Genomic DNA, 25,123 nt, shown 5'->3' with positions numbered 1-25,123 from the left:
CACATAGTATATGATTTATTACTAGCAAGACAGGACGAGCTGCCAAATGAGAGGCCTGCGGCAGTTCTCGCTGGTTCAGATTCCTGGTTCTTTCTCTGCGGCCTTGAAACTTTAGGGGAGAAAGTTGCCTTTCTGAAGAACTGTATTTCTTTCCAGCTTTCCTGGTAATTAAAGCAGAGTAACTTCTCCTGGTTCTCCTTTTGCTCTGGCTTCCAGGAAGTCCTAGCCAAATCCGAAACCTCACTATAGTATTAATAGTCCCTCATGGTTAGCCCTACTTCTTATTAAGTTTACTGTCCTTTCTTATCCTTCTAGAAATAGTAATGGGGCGCCTGGTTGGCTCAGTGGGTTAAGCCTCTGCCTTTGGCTCAGGTCATGATCTCAGGGGCCTGGGATCCAGCCCCACTTCGGGCTCTCTGGTTAGCAGGGAGCCTGCTTCCCCCCCTCCCCTGCCTGCCTCTCTGCCTGCTTGTGATCTCTCTCTCTTGCTCTCTCTCTCTGTCAAATATATAAAATCTTGAAAAGAAAAAGAAACAATAATGGGCTAAAGTAAATACCAGAAGCTAATAGCCTATAATAGTTATTAGCTGTTGGCCTGTTTAGTTGGTGGGATCTCGACATGAATTTCATGGAAGATAAGATGGCCTGACAGGATGCGGTGGCCGGTCAGTGGTGCTGCTTTGTAAATACGCCTTCAGAATTTAGTAAAAGACATAAAGCAAGATAGTAATGGCATGACTTTAAGTGATAATTAAGATTGTTTCAGATTGGGCGCCTGGGTGGCTCAGTGGGTTAAGCCGCTGCCTTCGGCTCAGGTCATGATCTCAGGGTCCTGGGATCGAGTCCCGCGTCGGGCTCTCTGCTCGACAGGGAGCCTGCTTCCCTCTCTCTCTCTGCCTGCCTCTCTGTCTACTTGTGATCTCTCTCTGTCAAATAAATAATAAATAAAATCTTTAAAAAAAAAAAAAGATTGTTTCAGATGATAGTATATTCAATAAAAAAGACTTTGAGTTTAGGTGAGTTCTTCACTGTGGCTTTTGATGTGGCCTTTGTATGAAAGCGTTTGTTGTCCAAGAAATCAAAGTGATTTTTAAAGTATATACATACACTCTTTTTTTCCATTTTTTATTTCTTTTCTCCACAGGGGCTGGGCCTGTATGCTGCCAGGGACATCGAGAAGCACACCATGGTCATCGAGTACATAGGCACGATCATTCGAAATGAAGTAGCAAACAGGAAAGAGAAGCTGTATGAGTCTCAGGTAAGAGCCAGTCCTCTTCTGTCCTTTGCCATCGAAAAGCTGGAAACAAGGCCAAGTTGCACTGTCCTGTGAGGCTCAGTTTTGAACGGAAGCCACATCTGGATATTTTTTTGCATGTGAGAGAGAGGCGCGTGTGTGCAGGAGAGCACGGGCACGGCGAGGGGCAGAGGGAAGCAGGCTCGCCACTGAGCAGGGAGCCCGATACGGGACTCGATCCTAGGATCCAGGGATTGTGACCTGAGCCGAAGGCAGACGCTTAACTGAATGAGCCACCCAGGCGTCCCCCTCCTTTTTTTTTTTTTTTTTCCCCAAATTTTTTTTTTTTTTTTTTACTTAACATCTGGATATTCTTGTGTCTTCCTGGTTTTTTCCATCCTTCTCACTCTGTCTAGTCAGTGGTATTGTTCACATAGAGACAGCTGTAGACTAATGGGCCTGGTGTCCGAGCAGCCTCCTGATCCGTTGGATTTCCATTCACACCGTGTGCATACGTGTCCCCTGACGGGGTTGTGTGACACCCACAGCACAGGCTGCGTCTCCGTTCACTTCCGGCTGAGTCTTCTGGCTCTGAACTTGCACGTGGAGGAATTTCTGACTTTTCTTTTTCAGAACCGTGGCGTGTATATGTTCCGCATGGATAATGACCACGTGATTGATGCGACACTCACAGGAGGGCCTGCCAGGTGAGGCAGCGGGAGGCTGGTCGAGGAAGTTCTGCCCAGTGGGTCCGTGTGCTCACAGCGGCCTCCGTGATTAAAAATTTAGGGCAGATAAGCTTTGAAAATAATTTTCATTTGAAATTGTGTTTGTTCGTGTTCTGTGAACGGGCAGGTAGAAATGTAATTAGGAGAAAGTTTTCGCTGTGAGCTGAATGTTTGTGAAGTTTCTTGCAGCTGTTTCGTAATAGTTTTCTGACACGGCTTGCAGATACATCAACCATTCGTGTGCTCCCAATTGTGTGGCTGAAGTGGTGACTTTTGAGAGAGGACACAAAATCATCATCAGCTCCAACCGGAGGATCCAGAAAGGAGAAGAGGTAAGCGTGTGGGGTCCCGGGTGCTCCGCTGTAGTCCCCGCGCAGCTCGCTGCATGGCACAGGCGGCTGGCCTGGGGCTTGTCCAGGGCTTCAGCACTAGAAAAAGTCTCCTTATGGGTCAGAGGGCGCTACCCTGTCACTTCTCCCGGGACAGTCAAGGGTCTCCTTCCTCCTCGTGGCAGCATGGGAAGTGTGGACTACCACCTCCCCCCACTCCCCTCCGTGCTCCCCAAACTCAACACATCCCCGCAGCACCCACGGGGCATCGCTTTCCCGCGTCCTCAGGCTCCTGCTAGACCCCTTGGTCACACACTGCCAGGATCCTTCTCTTTAAAGATTCTGCCTGTCATCCCACTGATGTGTGCGGACTCTCCCGGGATTGTAGGCTCTGTGGTCCCCGGGAACGTGACGCTCACATAAGGCCACGGAGGGCTGTAGGCGGCCCGTCGGGGGCAGCACAGGGCTCTGGATGGCCTGTTTGCACACTCCGCTCACGGCACAAACTTACAGACTTTCTCAACAGAGTTTCGAAGAGTTTGGCTCTTTGGGTACAGTTGTTTCTCTTCTTTCTTCTTTAAAATGCTAGATGCTCGACTTGACGTTTGTTTCTCTGGGCTCATGGATGACTTTCACCTGTTAAGGTTATTCCTGGTCTAGACCACTTATTTCCGTTCCCCGAATTTGTCTTCCACAGATTAATCACAGTGTGATTAGCACACATTTCGAGGTGCTCTGTGTGCCGCTGAGCAGTGTGGGTTTCTATAGGAGCTTCTCCTGGGGCGGGGGATGAGGGGCCAGAGAGTCTTTGTTGGAACCCCCCGGCCCTTTGGAACAGAGCTATGCAATGATTTCTTGTATTTTTTGGTTATCTTTTTGGAAATCCCTTTTTTAAATCAAAGTATTTGAGAACCCAGCGTGGTGCCGGCGACCAGCAGGGACGTTGGGACGGCCGGAGACCCCTGAGCTCCGGGTCCTTCCTTCCCGGTCCCGCCTGAGTACTCTTGAGCGGGTCACTTGGCGTCCCCGAGCCACCGCTGCATTTACACGAAACGGCGGAGTCTCCCTGCGGAGCCCCGCCGGTGCCCAGCAGCAGGGGGCACGTGGCTGGGTAGCCGGGAGGAGCTGCCCGGTGAACGCCGGGGTCTTCCCTTGCAGCGCGGAACGGACTCTCCGCACCGGGCCTCGCTTAGGACGTTTGGGTCGGAAGGACCTGGGGGAGTCGGAGGCGCGTCAGGGAGGGCGGGCCCGCGGGTGGGAGGCGCGCGGACCCCGGCGGCCGCGGCAGCAGCTGCTCGGAGATGTGGAGTGACTCGATGACCCTAAGTAGACTTCCCGAAACATTCTTCTAAGTGAGGCAGGAGGAAGCAAAGCTGTCAGCTGGCGGGGGTGGGGGGGTCGGTCCCTCCCCCAGGTGTGCGCCCCACCCGGCAGATGAGGTCGGGGGACCCGCGAGGGGTGTGGGAACGCGGCTCTCTCCAGCCGGGCCATCCCCAGATGTGGCGCGGCCGGAGAACGTTGTCCCCTGCCGTGCCTGTCCCCTTGTGAGCGCAGGGGGGCTTCTGTCCCAGTCCGCGCGGGGTCCTCCGCTAGGTCCGCTGCGCTGCTGGTTCTGAGATGGGGCGGATGAGGCAGGACCCCCCCAGCCCCGCCTCTCTCACGCTGTGTCTTTGCCGTGGGCAGCTTTGCTATGACTATAAGTTTGACTTCGAAGACGACCAGCACAAGATTCCGTGTCACTGCGGGGCCGTGAACTGCCGGAAGTGGATGAACTGAGCGCCCCGCGGCCTGGGCCGCGGCTTGTCCCTAGGAAGGAGCGATTGACACACCAGTGGAATTTCGCAGGCGGAAAGAGATTTTGTTTCCTGTTTTATGACTTTCTGAAAACTCGCCTCTGGGAGTTCTGATTCCCTCGGCCCTCCGGGCGGACCAGGACCACAGAGCAGTCCAGCACTTTTGTTTTCTTCTTCTTTCTTTCCTCCTTCTTTCTGTGGGTGGGTTTTGTTTTGTCTTGTGTTTTTGCGTCTCGCTGAGGAGACACTTTGACTGGGGCGAAGAGCCGCTGGCTGCCCTGCCCCGGGCTGGGGGCTTCCTATGAATGTACAGACTGAGATCACCAGCGAAGGGGAGACGGGACGCCCGAAGTGCTGGCCACGGCCTTATCTGAAACAGGGGCAGGCCCTCTAACTTAAAGATTTTTTAAAATAAAGTAGACACCACTGAACAAGGAATGTACTGAAATGACTTCCTTAGGGATAGAGCTAAGGGGTAATAACTTGCACTAAAATACATTTAAATACTTGATTCCATGAGTCAGTTTATTGTAGTTTTTGATTTCTGTAAAATAAGAGAAACTTTTTGTATTTATTATTGAATAAGTGAATGAAGCTATTTTTAAATAAAAGTTAGAAGAAAGCCAAGCTGCTGCTGTTACCTGCAGAACTAACAGGCCCTGTTACTTTGTACAAATATGTAAATATTTTGAGAAAAAAATACAGTATAAAAATAGTATTGACCAAATGCTACCAGGCTCTGCAGCAGCTCGGGTGCTTATAAGATGTTCCTAGGGATGTCACAGTATAATTTTGTGTTCTTAAATACGCCGTTATAATTATGTAATAACCAAAATTTCAGCCTAGAGCATTTGGGGTTTTTTGGAAACTACGGTCTATTAGTACTCAATTGTTTTATACACCTTCTGATAGAACGGAGTGTAGGCTACGACTACGACTTTTATAGCTGTTTTGGTAATTTAAACTAACTTTTTCATATTATATTGTTGCATCCCTACTTCTTCAGTCAGGTTTTTTTGTGCTTACAATTTGTGATAACTGTGAATAATGCTTAAAAATACACCCAAATGGAGGCTGAACTTTTCTTCAGCGGACGTAGTTTTGACTAGAACTTTGTTTCGAGCTACAGAGAATCATGTAAACATGCTAGACCATGTAGCAGGACTCCAGCCTAACTCTAGCCTTCTGTTCAACACAAAAATTTGAAAAGGAAAAAAAAAAAAGGAGCGCTGTGGTCACACTCGCAGCTGCAGGACCCCAGCGATAGGATTTCGGAAGATGTAATTTTAAAATGTGTTTGTATGAACTGTTTGTTTACATTTCTTTAATTAAAAAAACACACTGTTTTGTGTTTGCTTGTAGAAACTTAATCAGCATTTTGAACCAGGTTAGCTTTTTATTTTGTACTTAAAATTCTGGTACTGACACTTCACAGACTAAGTATAAATGAAGTTTTGTGTGCACAATTCAAGTGGGCTGTAAACTGTTGGTATATCAGTGACGCAGTTCTGAACTTGTAATGTATATGGCATGATGTATTTTTATCTTACAGAATAAATCAATTGTATATATTTTTCTCTTGATAAATAGCTGTATGAAATTTGTTTCTTGAATATTTTTCTTCTCTTGTACAATATTCTGACATCTTACCAGTATTTGTCTTACCGGGTTTTTGTTTTCTGTTCTGTATAATAGTACCTAATGTTGGCAAAAATTGAATTTTTTGAAGTATACAGAGTGTTATGGGTTTTGGAATTTGTGGACACAGATTTAGAAGATCACCATTTACAAATAAAATATTTTACATCTATACAAGCGCCTGAGTGTGTGTCGGCCCTGCCCACTGTCTGGCCGGAGCTGCGGCGCGGGGGCTCAGCCTTCGGCTCCGGCGTGTGAGGTCATCAGCTCGGGCCTCTCTCTTTTCGGATAAGTTGACGTGTAAGGTCGAGGCTCCTGGAGGAGAGACTGTTCCCTGCAGCTGAACAAGGATGGGAACTTGGGTTTCTCCTGAAGGGTGTTTGCCAGGGTGCCCCGTTCCCTTGTTTAAAGTCTCTTTTGGTTTGTTAAATTGAGCCTTCTGGGGTTCTGGGGCGCAGCCTCTTTCAGGCTTCTTCTGTGATCCAGACTTGATTCCTGTCGTACTGGATGTATTTGACATTGAGGGGGTTGCTAAGAATTAAAATAGCTCAGAATCCCCTCACAGTTTCTAAACCAGTCTTTAGCTTGTTTTTAGCTAGGCTGTTCATGAACACCCTGCAACAACAGGGTTTTGTACTGCGCGGTTTTACAGAAACTCTCAAAGCACTTCCCTGACAACGAGGTTTTAAAAATGCTCTGCAGCGTCTCCCGTTCAGGGGTCTGGCGCTTCGGGGGCCCGAGTGCTCGCGGTGTGCGCCAGGCGGCCCCCGGAGCGGCCTTTCCCTGACCTCCTCCCGGACCGCCGGTGTCGGTCGCGGGCGCGCCCTGACCCCGACCGCGCGGAAGGCGAGCTGGCGCTCTGCGGGGCGGCGGGGCGGCGGGGCGGCGGGGCGGCGGGGCCGAGCTGGCGCGCGAGGGGAATCATACGCGGTGCGACCGCTTTGCGGAAACGCCTCAGCTCTTCCGAGGCGCGGGCCCTTCCTCTCTGTCCCCACCCGGGCCCTCCTGTCCTCCCTCCGGTCACCAGGCAGACGCCCTTCCTCTGGTCACGTGCTCCCGAAGGCGGCAGGTGTGTTTCGGGCCCGTTGAGTTCCTTGTGCTGGGGACACTTGACCACCGTCTCTCTGACCTGGCCCCGGTTTTGTGGCCCTCCGCCCTCCCGGTTTTCCTCCCGTCTGGCCGCTATGCTCTTGTCCCTAAAAGCGCACTGCCCGTTTATTGCGCTTTAAAAAGGGACGTGTTCTCCGTCTGAGAAACAGCTCCTGGAGGATCTTCTTTTCCAGGAAACCGCAGCTCTGCGGCGGCCCCCGGGCTCACGGCCAAGAGCGCCTGGAGGAGCTCAGGTACCGGCACCCTGACACCAGCCCGGGCTCGACCTCCCCAGCGTCCGAAAGCCAGGCCGGCGGCTGCCAGCGAACACCAGGGAAAGAGCAGCTCAAGGCCACAGATGTGGTCGGGACCCATCTGCACGGGCACCGGCGCCCTGTGGCATTGAGAGGCCCCGCGTCCCAGCAGTTCCGCAGAGCAGGGCTGCCCGGTGTCACACGCGCTGGTGGCAGCTCCGACACGAGAGGCGCTCCCTTCCCCTTGCCGTGTAAGGGGAAGAGCGCGTTTCCCTTGAGCAACGCGCTGCCACCTCCTGACCAGGCCTCCCCAGAGATGCCTTTGCTACTGTCCAGCGGGGCCACCGGCGCCTGCCCCCAGCTTCCCGGGAGCCACGCTGGGGGGCCTCACAGGGAAGCGGAGGGGCTGTGTGCCATGTGCCCGAGGAAGCTGGTCACTCCTCTGTTCCAGGGTCCAGCCAGGGCCACCTCATGGCATCTGGTCATCTTATTTCCTTAGTCTGGGGCGTGTGACAGTAACTCCGGTTTGTCTTGTTTGCGTGACCCTTTCGACAATGCGTTCCTCATACTAAAACTGTCCTTTCCAGGCTTTGGCACATGAAGCCCGCGTGTGAGAGCTGCTTTTAATACGACTCCTGCTAATTCTATCGTCTCTTATTTCTGGGCCCATCTTGCTGCTGGATGTTTACTCTTGGTGACAGGTCACATTTTCCTGCCTTTCCGTGTCTGGATAACTTTCTCGGTTTCCAGAATTTGTGCTTGTATGTTGTCGGGTGCTGGACTGTGTTGAATTCAAGGCTGTTAGACTTTATTCCGCCAACAGCTGAGAATCGGTTTCCTCCTTTCAAAGCTTGTTCTTTACACATTTTTCGGATGAGCCTAATTTAGTTATTAAAAGATTTTATTTGAGAGAGGGCATGGGAGCACATGTGAGGGAGGGGCCGATGGGGAGGGAGAGAGACTCTCTAGGAGACTCCCAGCTGAGCGCAGAGCCTGATGCGGGGCTCGATCTCACGACCCTGACATTGTGACCTGAGCCGAAGCCAAGAGTTTAAACCCAAGTCAGCCCCAATACTGCAGTACGGCCCTGTGGGGAACACACTGGCTGTCCCGGATGTCCCCACTGGGCTGTTGCTAGGTCAGCCCCGCATGATCTTCCCTGGGACTTGCTCTTTCCTTGACCTTGTCCTCAGCAGGGTCTCGTGGAGTCACGCCTCACCTGTGCGCAGACGCCTGGGCGGCCAGACTCGGCGGAGGCCATGGGCACGTGCTGTCCTGCATGTTCTGTCCTGCACGTCCCGCCGCTCTGGCTGCCTCCAGCTGTGACCGGCAGCCTCTCTCGGAGGCCGGCCCCCCGCCCCGTTCCTCCACCGCGTCTGGAACCGTCTCTGGGGGTTGCAGTCCACCGTGTTACTGGGAGCCCATCCTGCGGTCCCTGCCAGCCAGGTCCGACAGTCACCTGTGTATTTTGTCCTGCTTTTCTAGACGCTTGGGCCAGGACAAGCCCAGATCCGATTGTTCCCTCTTGGACAGAAGGAAAACTTTACTCCTTTCTTTTTGACTTAAAAATTTCCTCCTAGGGGCGCCTGGGTGGCTCAGTGGGTTAAAGCCTCTGCCTTCAGCTCGGGCCATGATCCCAGGGTCCTGGGATCGAGCCCACATCGGGCTCTCCGCTTGGTGGGGAGCCTGCTTCCCCCTCTCTCTCTGCCTGCTTCTCTGCCTCCTTGTGATCTCTGTCTGTCAAATAATAAAATCTTTAAAAAAAAATTTCCTCCTAATTCTATTTCTTTTCAAGGCATTAGTATATCATGTTCCTTCATCCCATGTTTCTTTTTATTCATTTCTCAACTAATTTTTAAAATTTCGAACACCTGCCTGAGCCCTGTCACACTTCTGAGGTGTCAGGCTCTGCCTTAAACTGTTTCCTGTTACGTAATGTCTGTGTGTGAAAGGAGGGAAGGAGCGGTGGTGGCCAAGGGGGAGGGAAGGAGTCAGTGGGCTGTCATGAGGGAGACCCAGTGTCCGGGTGACCCCGGAGGACAGCAGCAACGACGTGGTCTCTCGGCTCACTCATTCCCGCTGCCTGCGAGGGTGACGTCCCGGTCGCCGAGGCCGCTCTGGCCTTGGGAAGCGGAGCGGCTGGACCGGAGGCTGCACACCTGGGCGGCCTCGGCCTGCGAGACGCCTTCAGCGCGGGGACGGAGGACTCGTCAGGAGTGACGCAGGGGACTCTGGTCATGCGCCAGAGGCGTCAGGCTTTTGTGGGTCGCACTGTTAGAGATGTGTATGACGACGAGGGACAGGCGAGGGCACCGCACCCTGACGGGCGACACAGATGCGCTCTGTCGTCCTTCCCGCCGCCAGTTCCTGAAACTCGGGAGCTCCGAGGAGGCGAGGGCTGGCGGCGCCGGTCGTGTACCTGGGGCAGCCGCCGGCGACCGGCGCCGCAGTCGCTGCTTCCGAGCCCGCGCCCCGGCCTCATGGGGAGCGGAGGAAGCTGGGGGGGGCGGGGGTCGCGGAGTCGTTCTCCGGTGGCCGCTGCTCTACCGCGTCAGGCCCGCGTCTGGAAGCCTCCAAAGACCTCCCGGGCCGGCCGTGCGGAGGCCCGAGCTGCGGGCACCGAGCAGGGGCGGGCAGGGGCCGGGGGTGTGGCGGGGGACGCCGGGGGCGCGGGGCCCTGCCCTCCGCTTGTCGGCCGTTGGGGTGTTCGTCTCCACCCTTTATCGTCCCGTCTCAGAGACCAAAACGCGAGTGTTGGCGGGGTTTGGGGCGTCGCTCTCGCAAGCGAACCGACGCGGGAAGGGGCGTCCCGGAACCTTCCCCCCGCAGCGGGGGCCCCGCAGCACAGTCGGGTGGGGCCGAGCGTGGGGCCGAGCGTGGGACCGAGCCCTTGCCCAGCGGCCCGACGCCGTCCCTGGGCCGCGGCAGCCTGCGTGCCGGACCCCCGCGGGCGCCCCAGGAACCGCCGTCGGGAGGAACCGCCGCACGCCGGGGGGCCGGAGTGTGCCGTGAGGCTCACGGGCCGGGACGGGGAAGGGCCGGGTTTTCCCTACGCGGCAGGGAGGCCACGGACGGGGTCTTTCCACGCTGGCCGGCGCGTCCCCCGCTTCCAGTGACTCCGTGTGGGATTTGACCGGGACCCCGGCGGGTGCTCCTTTGACGAGGCCTGACGTTTTCCCGACCTCGTAGGCGCGGCTCAGAAGCTTCTCCAGGAGCCTTGCCTTGTGAGGCCCTAATTCCCTCCCTCGCGCGCCGAGCTTCACCTCTCCTCTCTCTCTCTCACCCCTGCCCGGCTCAGCCTTTATTCCCAGCGGCTCCTCTGGGCTCCGGGCCGCGACCCAAAAGTCCTGGCAGCATCGTCAAGCGTCCAGAGGCGCTGCCGCGTCCCTAGGGAGCCCGGAGATTCCCGCACGGCTGCCTGCCGTGCGCATCTGCCACCGTGTGCCACCGCGTTCCGGTGAAAGCCTGTCCCCACTCTCAGTTCTGGTGCTCGGATCCGCCGCGTGCTCTGCTCCTGGCTCCTCCTGTGGCCACATGGGTGCCGGTGACACAGGCCTTATGGCTGTTGGCCTAACCACGCTGTTTTTGAGATCGTGACTACCTCCTGATGCATCCTTGGGTTTTGGTGTCTCATCGGACATGCGCTGTGACAGCCTTCCCTGTCACTTCCCCAGGCTCCCCCATGGCCATTTTAATGGGTGGGAAAGGGTGTCTGGTTTATCTTGTGTTTCCCTCATGACTACGGCATGGAACACCTTTTCACACGCTGAGCCATTTACAGAGTTTTGGCAAACGGTCTATTCAAGTATTTTGCCCATTTAAAAAATTGTTTTGGTTTTTTTTTTTTAAGATTTTATTTGTTTATTTGACAGAGATTACAAGTAGGCAGAGAGGCAGGCGGTGGGGGGTGGGGAGGGAAGCAGACTCCCCGCTGAGCAGAGAACCCGATGTGGGGCTTGATCAGGACCCTGGGATCATGACCTGAGCGGAAGGCAGAGGCTTTAACCCACTGAGCCACCCAGGTGCCCCCAAATTGGGGTTTTTAAATTGAATTTTAAAAGCACATTCATACACTCTGGATATGGTTGTGTTGCTTACCTTTTCCCCAGTGTTGTCTTGAGCAGAAGCTTTTTATTTTGATCAAGTCCAATTCCTTAATCCTTTATGACTAGTTCTTTCGATGCATTAAGAAATCTTTGCATACCCTAAAGTCACAAAGATCATCTTCAGTTTCTATTGGAAGCACTACGGTTTGTTTTCCGTTTCGGTCTGTGACTCATCATCACGCAGTCGTTGTGTAGGGTGTAAAGTAGGGTAAGATTTCATTTCTGTCCACAGGCATATGTAGTTCTTCCAGCACCAATTGTTTTATTTTTCCATGGCTGCTTTAGAGAAAATTGCCCATTTTCATGTGGATTTTTTTTTTAAGATTTTTATCTTAGAGGGTTGGAGGAGAGAATCTCAAGCAGACTCTACACTGAGCATGGGGCCCAATATGGGCCAAATCCCACGACCCTGAGATCGTGATCTGAGCTGAAACCAAGAATCAGACACTTAAGCAGCTGAGCCCCCCCCCCCCCGGTTGCCCCTCATGTCGATCGATCCTTGTTCCACCGGTCACTCATTACCCATAAGCCAATGTCACCGTAAGTCTTGAATTCTAGTGCAAGGCCTCCAGTCTTACTCTTCACAAATTTATTCTTTCAAATTTATTTTGGCCTCTCTTAGGTACATTTCCATGTAAATTTAAAATGAGGCTGTGAACTTCTACAAAAAGCCTGCTAGGATTGTAGGCATTTTGTAGATCAAACTTTGGGAGAATTAACATCCTAAGGATATTTTCTGGTCCATGAACATAGTATATAGTTCTCTAGTTAGGTTTTCTTTCAGCAATATTTTGTGCATTCCATTGCATAAGTCTTACACTTACATGTTTTTTATCTATTGTAAACTGCAATACCATTATTTTCCATTCTAAATCGTTGGTTCTATAGAAGTACAATTCATTTTTATATTTACCTTTTATTTTGTGGTCCTGATAAACTCCCTTACTGTGTCTAGTAGTATTTTTGAAAATTCCTTATGATTTTCTCATTTCAATTATGGTCTGCAAATGCACTTTTACTTTTCCAATGAATATACCTTTTATTGAGTTGCTTACTGCGCTGGCTAAGGCCTTCACCGCTAATGTTGAATGGAAGTCATAAGTACAGGCATCCTCCCCTTGTTCCAAACCCAGTCTTTTTTTTTTTTTTTTTTTTTAATATGAGACTACCTAGTTTTTTTTCTCATAGATGCCCTTTATCAGGCTGAGGACTTTTCCTGCCATTCCTACTTACTGAGTTCTTGTTGTAGATGAGTGTTGAATCCGTCAAATATTTTTTTCTCTGTGATTGTGCCTTTTCTCCCATATTAACATCATAAACTACATTGTCTAATGTTGAAGGAACCTTATACACTGGGATAAAGCCCATTTGTTGATAATGTATTATCCTTTTTACATATTGCTGGATTTGCTTTGCTAGTATTTCATAAGGAAATTTCACTTCTATATTTATGAAGGATGCTGGTCTGAAGTCTTACGGTGTACTGCTTCTAAGTGAATAGTTAAGCCTTGCTTATAATATCAAAAATTGACACAATTTTCCAGAAGCGGTTGTGTATTATTGGTTAATTTTTTCTCCACTGTCTGATGGAATTCATTTGCGAATCCGTCTGTGCCTGGAGTTCTCCTTTGTGGGAAGGTTTTAAACTGCAAGTTCGATGTATTTGAAAGCTCTAGGGCTCTTCGGGTGTCTGCTTATCCGGAGAAGTGCGATCGTTTGTTTCCAGGGATCCGTTTTATTTAAGGCGTCAGGCTCATGGGCATGAACTTGGTCATCATCGTCCCGGAGCTGCCAGACTGGGCGGGTGGGCCGGACGCGCGGCCCCGGCAGCCTCGCGCTCTGCCCGGACGCGCTCATTGTCACCCGAAGCCCAGACTCGGCGCTAGTCCGCTCTTGGCGAGTGTGTTCTGCGGGTCTGACGCGCGGTGACTCGTATCCAGCACTTTGTGTCGCGCACAGCAGTTCCGAGGACGGACAAATCACTGCTCTCCTCCTCCCTCTCCGCCCGCCCGCCGCCGCCCGCGGGTTTCGGGCCCCGCGGTTCTGCCTTTTCTGGAGTGTCTCGGGCGGGCGGCAGCGGTGCGGAGCTTCTCACGCTGTTTCCGTCGCTGAATGATCCGCACTGAAGACCGCCCCGGGCCCTTCCGCGGCTCGTCGGTCGCCTCCTCCCGGCTCGGAAGCGCCCGCCGGGCCGGAGCGCGGCCGCGGACCCGCTTGCCCATGGACGGGTGTCCGGACGCGGCCCAGCGCGGCGGTGAGGCCTCGGCGGCTCCGAACCCCCCGCGCAGTTGCGTGTGGACGAGGCTTCGATGGCGGGGCCGGTGCTGGGAATCCTGCGGGGTCGCGCGGGGAGCAGTTTGCTCCGTGAGAAGCCGCCGGGCTGTCCTCGCAGGGGGCCGCGCTGGCCCGTGTTCCCGCCGGTGGCAAGTGGCGGCGCCCGCTGCTTCCGAGTCCTCTCAGCACCGTCGCCAGCGAGCGGACGCTCCTCTGCTGCGAAGAACTCAGGTCTGGTTTTGTTTCTGGTCAGAGTTTTATCAGTTTTATCGATATATTTTTTTAAATAAACATGTAATGTATTTTTATCCCCAGGGGTACAGGTCTGTGAATCGCCAGGTTTACACATTTCACAGCACTCACCATAGCACATACCCTCCCCAATGTCCATATCCCCACCACCCTCTCCCTGCCCACCTCCTGCCCCCAGCAACCCTCAGTTTGTTTTGTGAGATTGAGTCTTTTATGGTTTGTTTCCCTCCCAATCCAACCTTCTTTCATTTTTTCTTTTCCAACCCCCCAACCCTCCCACATTGCATCTCCACTTCCTCATATCAGGGAGATCATATGATAGTTGTCTTTCTCCGATTGGCTTATTTCGGTAAGCATAATACCCTCTAGTTCTATCCACGTCATCGCAAATGGCAAGATTTCATTTCTTTTGATGGCTGCATAGTATTCCATTGTGTATATATACTACATCTTTTTAAAAATTTTTTAAATTTCTTTTCAGCATAACAGTATTCATTGTTTTTGCACCACACCCAGTGCTCCATGCAATCCGTGCCCTCTCCAATACCCACCACCTGGTTCCCCCAACCTCCCACCCCCGCCCCTTCAAAACCCTCAGATGTTTTTCAGAGTCCATAGTCTCTCATGGTTCACCTCCCCTTCCAATTTCCCTCAGCTACCTTCTCCTCTCCATCTCCCCTTGTCCTCCATGCTATTTGTTATGCTCCACAAATAAGTGAAACCATATGATAATTGACTCTCTCTGCTTGACTTATTTCACTCAGCATAATCTCTTCCAGTCCCATCCATGTTGCTACAAAAGTTGGGTATTCATCCTTTCTGATGGAGGCATAATACTCCATAGTGTATATGGACCACATCTTCCTTATCCATTCATCATTGAAGGGCATCTTGGTTCTTTCCACAGTTTGGCGACCGTGGCAATTGCTGCTATAAACATTGGGGTACAGATGGCCCTTCTTTTCACTACATCTGTATCTTTGGGGTAAATACCCAGTAGTGCAATGGCAGGGTCATAGGGAAGCTCTATTTTTAATTTCCTGAGGAATCTCCACACTGTTCTCCAAAGTGGCTGCACCAACTTCCATTCCCACCAACAGTGTAAGAGGGTTCCCCTTTCTCCACATCCTCTCCAACACATGTTGTTTCCTGTCTTGCTAATTTTGGCCATTCTAACTGGTGTAAGGTGGTATCTCAATGTGGTTTTAATTTGAATCTCCCTGATGGCTAGTGATGATGAACATTTTTTCATGTGTCTGATAGCCATTTGTATGTCTTCATTGGAGAAGTGTCTGTTCATGTCTTCTGCCCATTTTTTGATATGATTGTCTGTTTTGTGTGTGTTGAGTTTGAGGAGTTCTTTATAGATCCTGCATATCAAACTTTTGTCTGTATTGTCATTTGCAAATATCTTCTCCCATTCCGTGGGTTGCCTCTTTGTTTTGTTGACTGTTTCCTTTGCTGTATACCACATCTTCTTTATCCATTCATCTGTTGATGGACATCTAGGTTCTTTCCATAGTTTGGCTATTGTGAACAATGCTGCTATAAACATTCGGGTGCATGTGCCCCTTCGGAGTACCACGTTTGTATCTTTAGGATATATACCCAGTAGTGCAATTGCTGGGTCATAGGTAGCTCTATGTTCAGTTTTTTGAGGAACCTCCACACTGTTTTCCAGAGTGGTTGCACCAGCTTGCATTCCCACCAACAGTGTAGGGACGTTCCCCTCTCTCCGCATCCTCGCCAGCATCTGTCACTTCCTGACTTGTTAATTTTAGCCGTTCTGACTGGTGTGAGGTGATATCTCATTGTGGTTTTGATTTATATTTCCCTGATGCTGAGTGATGTGGAGCATTTTTTCATGTGTCTGTTGGCCATCTGGATGTCTTCTTTGCAGAAATGTCTGTTCATGTCCTCTGCCCATTTTTTTATTGGATTATTTGTTCTTTGGGTGTTGAGTTTGCTAAGCTCTTTATAGATTTTGGATACTAGCCCTTTATCTGATATGTCGTTTGCAAATATCTTCTCCCATTCTATCAGTTGTCTTTTGGTTTTGTTAAGTGTTTCCTTTGCTGTGCAAAAGCTTTTGATCTTGATGAAATCCCAATAGTTCATTTTTGCCCTTGCTTCTGTTGTCTGTGGCAATGTTCCTAGGAAGAAGTTGCTGCGGTTGAGGCCAAAGAGTTTGCTGCCTGTGTTCTCCTCAAGGATTTTGATTGATTCCTTTCTCACATTGAGGTCCTTCATCCATTTTGAGTCTATTTTTGTGTGTGGTATAAGGAAATAGTCCAATTTTATTTTTCTGCATGTGGCTGTCCAATTTTCCCAGCACCATTTGTTGAAGAGGCTGTCTTTTTCCCATTGGACATTCCTTCCTGCTCTGTTGAAGATTAGTTGACCATAGAGTTGAGGGTCTATTTCTGGGCTCTCTATTCTGTTCCATTGATCTATGTGTCTGTTTTTGTGCCAGTACCACACTGTCTTGATGATGACAGCTTTGTAATAGAGCTTGAAGTCTGGAATTGTGATGCCACCAACATTGGCTTTCTTTTTCAATATTCCTTTAGCTATTCAAGGTCTTTTCTGGTTCCATATAAATTTTAGGATTGTTTGTTCTATTTCTTTGAAAAAAATGGATGGGATTTTGATAGGGATTACATTAAATGTGTAGATTGCTTTAGGTAGAATAGACATTTTCACAATATTTGTTCTTCCAATCCATGAGCATGAAACATTTTTCCATTTCTTCGTGTCTTCCTCAATTTCTTTCATGAGTACTTTATAGTTTTCTGTGTATAGATTCTTAGTCTCTTTGGTTAGGTTTATTCCTAGGTATCTTATGGTTTTGGGTGCAATTGTAAATGGGACTGACTCCTTAATTTCTCTTTCTTCTGTCTTGTTAGTGTAAAGAAATGCAACTGATTTCTGTGCATTGACTTTATATCCTGACACTTTACTGAATTCCTGTACAAGTTCAAGCAGTTTTGGAGTAGAGTCTTTTGGGTTTTCCACATATCGTATCATATCATATCATCTGCATAGTTTGACTCTTCTTTGCCAATTTGGATGCCTTTAATTTCTTTTTGTTGTCTGATTGCTGAGGCTAGGACTTCTAGTACTATGTTGAATAGCAGTGGTGATAACGGACATCCTTGCCGTGTTCCTGATGTTAGCAGAAAAGCTCTCAGTTTTTCTCCATTGAGAATGATATTTGCAGTGGGTTTTTCATAGATGGCTTTGATAATATTGAGGTATGTGCCCTCCATCCCTACACTTTGAAGAGTTTTGATCAGGAAGGGATGCTACACTTTGTCAAATGCTTTTTCAGCATCTATTGAGAGTATCATATGGTTCTTATTCTTTCTTTTATTAACGTATTGTATCACATTGATTGATTTGTGGATGTTGAACCAGTCTTGCAGCCCTGGAATAAATCCCACTTGGTCGTGGTGAATAATCCTTTTAATGTACTGTTGGATCCTATTGGCCAGTATTTTGGTGAGAATTTTCGCATCTGTGTTCATCAAGGATATTGGTCTGTAGTTCTCTTTTTTGATGGGATCCTTGTCTGGTTTTTGGGATCAAGGTGATGCTGGCCTCATAAAATGAGTTTGGAAGTTTTCCTTCCATTTCTATTTTTTGGAACAGTTTCAGGAGAATAGGAATTAATTCTTCTTTAAATGTTTGGTAGAATTTCCCTGGAAAGCTGTCTGGCCCTGGACTTTTGTTTGTTTGGGGATTTTTGATGACTGTTTCAATCTCCTTACTGGTTATGGGTCTGTTCAGATTTTCTATTTCTTTCTGGTTCAGTTGTGGTAGTTTTTATGTCTCTAGAAATGTATCCATTTCTTCCAGATTGTCGAATTTGTTGGCATGAGTTGCTCATAGTATGTTCTTACAATTGTTTGTATTTCTTTGGTGTTGGTTGTAATCTCTCCTCTTTCATTCATGGTTTTATTTATTTGGGTCCTTTCTCTTTTCTTTTTGATAAGTCTGGCCAGGGGGTTATCAATCTTACTAGTTCTTTCAAAGAACCAGCTCCTAATTTTGTTGATTTGTTCTATTGTTTTTTTTAGTTTCTATTTCATTGATTTCTGCTCTGATGTTTATGATTTCTCTTCTCCTGCTGGGTTTAGGCTTTCTTTGTTGTTCTTTCTCCAGCTCCTTTAGGTGTAGGGTTAGGTTGTGTATTTGAGACCTTTCTTGTTTCTTGAGAAAGGCTTGTACTGCTATATATTTTCCTCTCAGGACTGCCTTTGTTGTGTCCCACAGATTTTGAACTGTCGTGTTTTCATTATCATTTGTTTCCATGAATTTTTTCAATTCTTCTTTAATTTCCTGGTTGACCCACTCATTTTTTAGAAGGATGCTGTTTAGTCTCCATGTATTTGGGTTCTTTCCAAATTTCCTCTTGTGATTGAGTTCTAGCTTCAGAGCATTGTGGTCTGAAAATATACAGGGAATGATCCCAATCTTTTGATACTGGTTGAGACCTGATTTATGACCCAGGATGTGATCTATTCTGGAGAATGTTCCATGTGCACTAGAGAAGAATGTATATTCTGTTGCTTTGGGATGGAATGTTCTGAATATATCTGTGATGTCTATCTGGTCCAGTGTGTCATTTAAGGCCTTTATTTCCTTGTTGATCTTTTGCTTAGATGATCTGTCAATTTCAGTGAAGGGAGTGTTAAAGTCCCCTACTATTATTGTATTATTGTTGATGTATGTCTTTGATTTTGTTATTATTTGGTTTATATAGTTGGCTGCTCCCATGTTAGGGGCATAGATATGTAAAATTGTTAGGTCTTCTTGTTGGACAGACCCTTTGAGTATGATATAGTGTCCTTCCTCATCTCTTATTATAGTCTTTGGCTTAAAATGTAATTGATCTGATCTAAGGATTGCCACCCCAGCTTTCTTCTGATGTCCATTAGCATGGTACATTGTTTTCCACCCTCTCACTTTAAATCTGGAGGTGTCTTCGGGTCTAAAATGAGTTTCTTGTAGGCAGCATATTGATGGGTTTTGTTTTTTTATCCATTCTGTTACCCTGTGTCTTTTGATTGGGGCATTTTAGCCCATTAACATTCAGGGTAACTATTGAGAGATATGAATTTAGTGCCATTGTATTGCCTGTAAGGTGACTGATACTGTATATTGTCTCTGTTCCTTTCTGGTCTACTACTTTTAGGCTCTCTCTTTGTTTAGAGGACCCCTTTCAGTATTTCTTGTAGAGCTGGTTTTGTGTTTATAAATTCTCTCAGTTTTTGTTTGTCCTGGAAGCTTTTTATCTCTCCTTCTATTTTCAATGATAGCTGCATGTTTTTCTCGTTTAGTGCTCTGAATATATCATGCCAGCTCTTTCTGGCCTGCCCGGTCTCTGTGGATAGGTCCACTGCCAGTCTAATGTTTTTACCCTTGTATGTTACATACTTCTTTTCCCGGGCTGCTTTCAGGATTTTCTCTTTGTCGCTAAGACTTGTAAATTTTACTATCAGGTGATGAGGTGTGGACCTATTTTTATTGATTTTGAGGGGCGTTCTTAGCATCTTCTGGATTTTGATGTTTGTTCCTTTTGCCATATTAGGGAAATTCTCTACAATAATTCTCTCCAATATACCTTCTGCTCCCCTCTCTCTTTCTTCTTCTGGAATCCCAGTTATTCTAATGTTGTGTCATCTTATGGTATCACTTCTCTCTCAAATTCTCTCCTCGTGGTCCAGTATTTGTTTGTCTGTCTTTTGCTCAGCTTCTTTATTCTCTGTCATTTGGTCTTCTATGTCCCTAATTCTTTCTTCTGCCTCATTTATCCTAGCAGTAAGAGCTTCCATTTTTTATTGCACCTCATTAATAGTTTTTTTTTTATTTCAACTTGGTTAGATTTTAGTTCTTTTATTTCTCCAAAAAGGGCTTTTATCTCTCTAGAGAGGGTTTCTCTAATATCTTCTATGCCTTTTTTGAGCCCGGCTAGAACCTTGAGAATCGTCATTCTGAACTCTAGATCTGTCATATTATCAATGTCTGTATTGATTAGGTCCCTAGCCTTCAGTACTGGCCTCTTGTTCTTTTTTTTTTTTTTTTTTTTTTTTTTGTGGTGAGTTTTTCCGCCTTGTCATTTTGTCCAGATAAGATTTGCTTTCTCCTCCTATGGAATTCTGCTATTTTCCTTGGTGAGTGAAGTTGGTCCTGGCTGGGTTTCTTGTTGATCTTCTGGGGGAGGGGCCTGTTGTAGTGATTCTCAAGTGTCTTTGCCCCAGGCGGAGTTGCACCGCCCTTACCCGGGGCCGGGCTGAGTAATCCGCTCGGGTTCGCTTTCGGGAGCTTTTGTTCCCTGAGCGCTTTCCGTAGAGTTCCGGAGGGCGGGAATGAAGATGGCGGCCGCCCAGTCTCCGGCTGGGGGGAGCCGAGAGCTCGGGGTCCCGTTCCTCAGTGCGCCCTCAGAGAACAGTGCCCGACCGTCCCCGTCTCCCTGGCATCTGGTCGTGCTTGGAGGAAAGAGCTCAATCACTTGCACTTGGAGAAAAGCGCCCGGTCGCTTCTGTCTCCGTGGCCTCCGGCTGCGCTCCGAGCTGACGGAGCCTGCGACTGGTTCAAGGTAACCCCGAGCTGAGAGTCACTCCTCGGCTCTGTCTCGGTAACCCCGAGCTGAGAGTCACTCCTCGGCTCTGTCTCTGTAGCCGGCTTCCCTGTTCTAATACCTGTAAGCTCTGCGACAGACACCCCCGATCCTTCTGTGACGCCGCAGGATGTGGGGTTACGCTGACCCCGCGTGGACTTCCCCCCAGTCAAGCCTCTGGAGCGATGTCCCTCAGCGGAACAGACTTTTAAAAGTCCTGATTTTGTGTTCCGTTGCTCCGCCACTTGCCGGGAGCCGGCCCCTCCTCCCGCGGTCTATCTTCCCGTCGCTTTGGATTCACTTTTCCACCAGCCCTACCTTTCAGAAAGTGGTTGATTTTCTGTTTCTAGAATTGTTGCTCTTCTCTTCGATTTCCCTTTGGATTTGTAGGTGTTCGCAATGGTTAGATAAGCTATTGAGCTGATCTCCTGCTACCTGATGTCTCTCAGCTGCTACTTCTCCACCATCTTGACTCCTCCCCCAATACTTTTGTTTTTTAACCTGCAGCGCAGCAGACGCACAGCGCTGTCACAGGTACGCAACCCGGTGGCCCCTATAGGACCAGACGTCGGACTCCGCTCGCCGCGCCCGCAGCCCCATCACCACGAAACGCTGTCATAGTCGCACTGGCTGGACTCCCTGTGCTGTGCCTTTCATCCTCGCGACTCACTCATTCTGTAACTGAAATTCTGTTCCTCCCACAACCCCCATCCACTTCGTCCACCCCCTCCAACCTCCTCCTCTCCGGCAATCACTAGATCTGTTTGGTTATGGGTCTGGTTCTGCTTCGTTCATTTTGTTTCTGCTGCACATCAAAGTGAAATCATTCGTTATCTCAGATTTATGTCACTTAGCGTAATACCCTCTAGGACCGTCCATGCTGTCACAAATGGAAAGATCTCATTTATTTTATGGCCGAGCACTGTTCTGTTGGGTACGCGAGCGCATCGTCATCCCTTCGTCTGTCGATGAACGCCTGGGCTGCTTCCATGTCTTGGCTAGTGTACATAATAATACTGCAGTAAACAGAGAATGTATCTTTTTGAATTAGTATTTTTGTTTTCTTTTGGTAAATACCCAGAAGTGGAATTACTAGATCACATGGCATTTCTAGTTTTAATATTTTGAGGCATCTCCATACTGTTTTCCACAGCGGCTGCCCCCATTTACATTCCCACCAACAGGGCATGAGGGGTCATTTCTCTGCTTTTTCATCACTGCCAAGACTTAGTTCTTGTCTGATTCTTGCCTTGGACAGGTGTGGGGTGTGCTGTTGATCTGTATGTCCCTCATGATGAGTGATGTTGAGCATGCCTTCATGTGTCAGTCATTTGTATGTTTTTGGAAAAATGTCAGTTCAAGTCCTATGCCCTGCCCCCCATTTCTGGTAATCTCTACACTTGATGTGCAGCTCAAACTCATGGCCCCACGATCGAGAAGCATGCTCTTCCAGCCAAGCCAGCCAGGCACCCCTCTCTGCCCATTCTTGATCACACTGTCTTGTGTGTTCAGTTGTATGTGTTTTCAGTGTGATTTCTGTGACACATCTGGGCATATTTTGGATATTAACTCCTTGTTGGATGTACCATTTACAAATATCTTCTAACAGGTGGTAGGTTTGCTTTGTTGGTTGCCTTTGCAGTCAAGAAGCTTTTTATTTTGGTGCAGCCCCAACTGTTTATTTTGCTTTGTCTTCCCCTTCCTCGGGAGAGATCTGTAAATACGTCGCTACAGTTGACGTCTAAGACATTACTGTGTTCTCGTCTAGGAGTTTTAATGGCTTTAGGACTCACATTTACATGAGTCTTTAATCCATTTTGAGTTGATTTTTAGGTATGATGGAATGAAGTGTGTCATTGTTTAGCATGAAGCTGTCTGGTTTTCCCAGTAGGATTTATCTGAACGGGCCATCTTCTGCCCATTGTATATTCTTGTCTTTGTTGTAGAGCAGTTGGTCACATAAGCATGGGTTTACTATGGACTCTTACTCTGCTCAGATACCTCCAGTGTTGTTGTTTCTCAAAATTGCTTTAGCTTTTTGGGGACTTTCTGGTTCCATTTAAATTCTGGTATTTTAGTTCTGTAAAAAGTGCTGCTGGTATGTTGATAAGGATTGCATTGAATCTATAGATTGCTTTGGGTAATATGGACATTTTAACAATATTTTTCTAATCCACAAGCAAGGAATATCTTTCCATTTGTTTCAGTGCTGTTCTTAACCCAGCTTTAATTGTTTCCATTATTTTTGTTTTCTATTTCATTCATTCGTGTTCTGACATTTAGTATTTCTTCTGTTTATTTGCTCTTCTAACTTGCCTTTACTTTTTCTATTTCCGTAATGTGTAAGCTTAAGTCATTGATACTAAGATTTATCCTTTTCTCATATACGTGCTCAGTGCTATAGAATTTCCAAGTACTGCATTAGCTGCATCCTCCAGTCTTTGGTAGGTTGTGTTTTCACTTTGTCAGTTCAAATAGCTTTGTAACTTCTTTGACCAACCCACAGGATTCTGGGACATGTGTTACTGGTGGTTTTTCAAATATTTGATGATTTTCCAGGTATATTATTATTGACTTAATATTATTGTTGGTTTCTAATATAATTTGCACAAGTTGGATTTATATAAATTTATTGAGACTTAATATCCCAGGACATGACCTATCTTGGTAGATGTTTCATGTGTAATTGAAAAGGCAGCATATACTGTCTGGTCTTGTCAGGTAGAATGTTCCATAATTGTTAATCATGTCAAATTGGTAGAGAGTATTGTCAAGTCTTCTATATCCTACTGATTTTTTTTTCTGCCTACATATTTCCTCAGTTATTGAGAGGTTTGTTGAAATTTTACTGGTAGTTGTAGACTGTTTCTCCTTGTGGCATGTACTTTGAAGTTCTGTTATGAGGTATTATAAGAACATTGGGATTATTTCCTATTAATGGACTCCTTTATCACTAGGACAGTCCTTTCCATTGCTGGTAATAGTCTTTGCTTCAAAATCTGTGTGATGTTAATATAGCTACCTCAGATACTTTTCAATTAGCATCCCATGTGCATGTATTTCACCATATTTGTGCCTTCATATTTAAAGTGAGTTTCTTGGGGGCACCCGGGTGGTTCAGTTGATAAAGCGTCTGCCTTCAGATCAGGTCATGATCCCAGGACCCTGGGATCAAGCCCTGCATTGGGCTCCCTGCTTAGCAGGGAGTCTGCTTCTTCCTCTCCCTCTGCTCCCGCCCCAAACCCCTGCTTGTGCAGTCTCTTTCTCTCAAGCACAGAAAATCTTTAATGCCATCTTGCTGCTTTCTGTATGTACCATCTGGTCTTTGAAGGTGAAAAAAGATAAAATATATAGAATTTATTATTCTCCAACATGTTTCTAATATGGGACTTTGTGATTTAAGATAAAATAACTGAGAAAAGGACCCTGGAAGACTGTGTCTCCTCTGAGACGCAATTTTGGTGGAAAGAACCTCCCGTTGTATTTGGACATCTACAGGGCGCAAAGATGATTCCTAAGTTTGTATTTTTTTTCATTGTGGTAAATGCACTCTTTAATCCCCCCACCCACCTCCCCTCCAGTAATCACCAGTTTGTTCTCTGTATGAAGAGTCTGCTTCTTGGTTTGTCTCCACCCCCCCCCTTTTTTTTTTTTGCCTTTGCTCATTGTTTTTAAATTCCATGTGAGTGAGATCATAAACTATACTTATCTGACTTATTTCACTTAGCATTATATTCTCTAGTTCTATATGCTGTTACAAATGGCAAGATTTCATTTTCTTTTTTATGGATAAATAGTATTTGTGTGCTCACTTCGGCAGCACATATATTTGATTGTGTGTGTGCGTGTACATATAAAGTTTGGTATATACACACACCCCACACCTTTATTCATCTATTGGTGGACACTTGGACTGCTTCTGTAGTCTGGCAATTGTAAATAATGATCCGATAAGCATCAGGGTCCATGTATCCCATTGAATTAGTATTTTTGTTATTTTTCGGTAAATGCCCAGTAGCGCGATTACTGGATCATATGGTAGTTTTAAGTTCCTGAGGAACCTCCGTGCTGTTTTCCACAGTGGCTGCACCAGCTTGGCTTCCCACCAGCCATGCAGGAGCACAGCCTCTCCAGCATTTGTTGTTTCTTGTGTTTCTGTATAGCTTTTCTGACAGGTGTGAAGGGAGATGTCACTGCAGCATTGATCTGCATTTCCTTGATGATGAGAGATGTTGAGCATCTTTTCATGTGTCTGTTGGCCATCTGGATGTCCTCTTCGGAAGAATGTCTGTCTGAGTCTTCTACCCATTTTTAATTGGATTGTTTTTTGGATGTTGTGAGACATACATACACACACACACACACACACACACATACCCTTTATTGGATATGTCATTTGCAAATCTTTTTCCCATTCAGTAGGCTTTTAGTTATATTATTTCTTTTGTGTGCACAAGCCTTTTATTTTTATGTACTCCCCAAAATTTATTTTTACTTTTAATTCCCTTAGGAGACTGTATCTACAAAATGTTACTATGACCAATGTCAGGGAAAAAGTACTCCCTATGCTCACTTCCAAGGATGTTTATGGTTTTCGATCTCACATTTCAGTCTTTAATCCACTTTTTGTGTATTGTGAAAGTGGTCCAGTTTCATTGTTTTGCCTGTAGCTGATCAGTTTTCCCAATACCAATTTGTTATATTGTTACAAATTTCATTTCAGTGATGTTCTTAATCCAGCTTTTTTTCCATTTTTGTTTTCTATTTCATTTGTGTTCTGACCTTCAATGTTAATGTTTCT

The 25,123-nt window shown here is 47.4% G+C and overlaps 1 protein-coding gene across 9 annotated transcripts in view; it reads left to right on the top strand.

Annotated features, from left to right (window-relative positions):
* The window catches only part of LOC111154508 (lysine methyltransferase 2C), a 267,678-nt gene extending 261,781 nt beyond the window's left edge, over positions 1 to 5,897 (top strand). For 8 of the 9 annotated variants that reach the window (XM_022514139.1, XM_022514140.1, XM_022514145.1 and 5 more), the window contains exons 57-60: positions 1,145 to 1,261; positions 1,871 to 1,944; positions 2,189 to 2,297; positions 3,978 to 5,897. In XM_022514139.1, the coding sequence (XP_022369847.1) occupies positions 1,145 to 1,261; positions 1,871 to 1,944; positions 2,189 to 2,297; positions 3,978 to 4,070 (393 nt within the window). In that variant the 3' untranslated portion in view covers positions 4,071 to 5,897. The remainder of the gene's footprint in view (positions 1 to 1,144; positions 1,262 to 1,870; positions 1,945 to 2,188; positions 2,298 to 3,977) is intronic. The other variant, XM_022514147.1, reaches the window with a different exon arrangement.
* The last annotated feature ends 19,226 nt before the right edge of the window (positions 5,898 to 25,123 follow it).

Source organism: Enhydra lutris, unplaced genomic scaffold (assembly GCF_002288905.1).
Source record: "Enhydra lutris kenyoni isolate GAN:26980312 unplaced genomic scaffold, ASM228890v2 scaffoldscaffold37, whole genome shotgun sequence".
NCBI classification, from domain to species: Eukaryota; Metazoa; Chordata; class Mammalia; order Carnivora; family Mustelidae; genus Enhydra; species Enhydra lutris.
The sequence above is the reverse complement of the archived record's forward strand: the minus strand, read 5'-3'. Positions and strand labels throughout refer to the sequence as shown.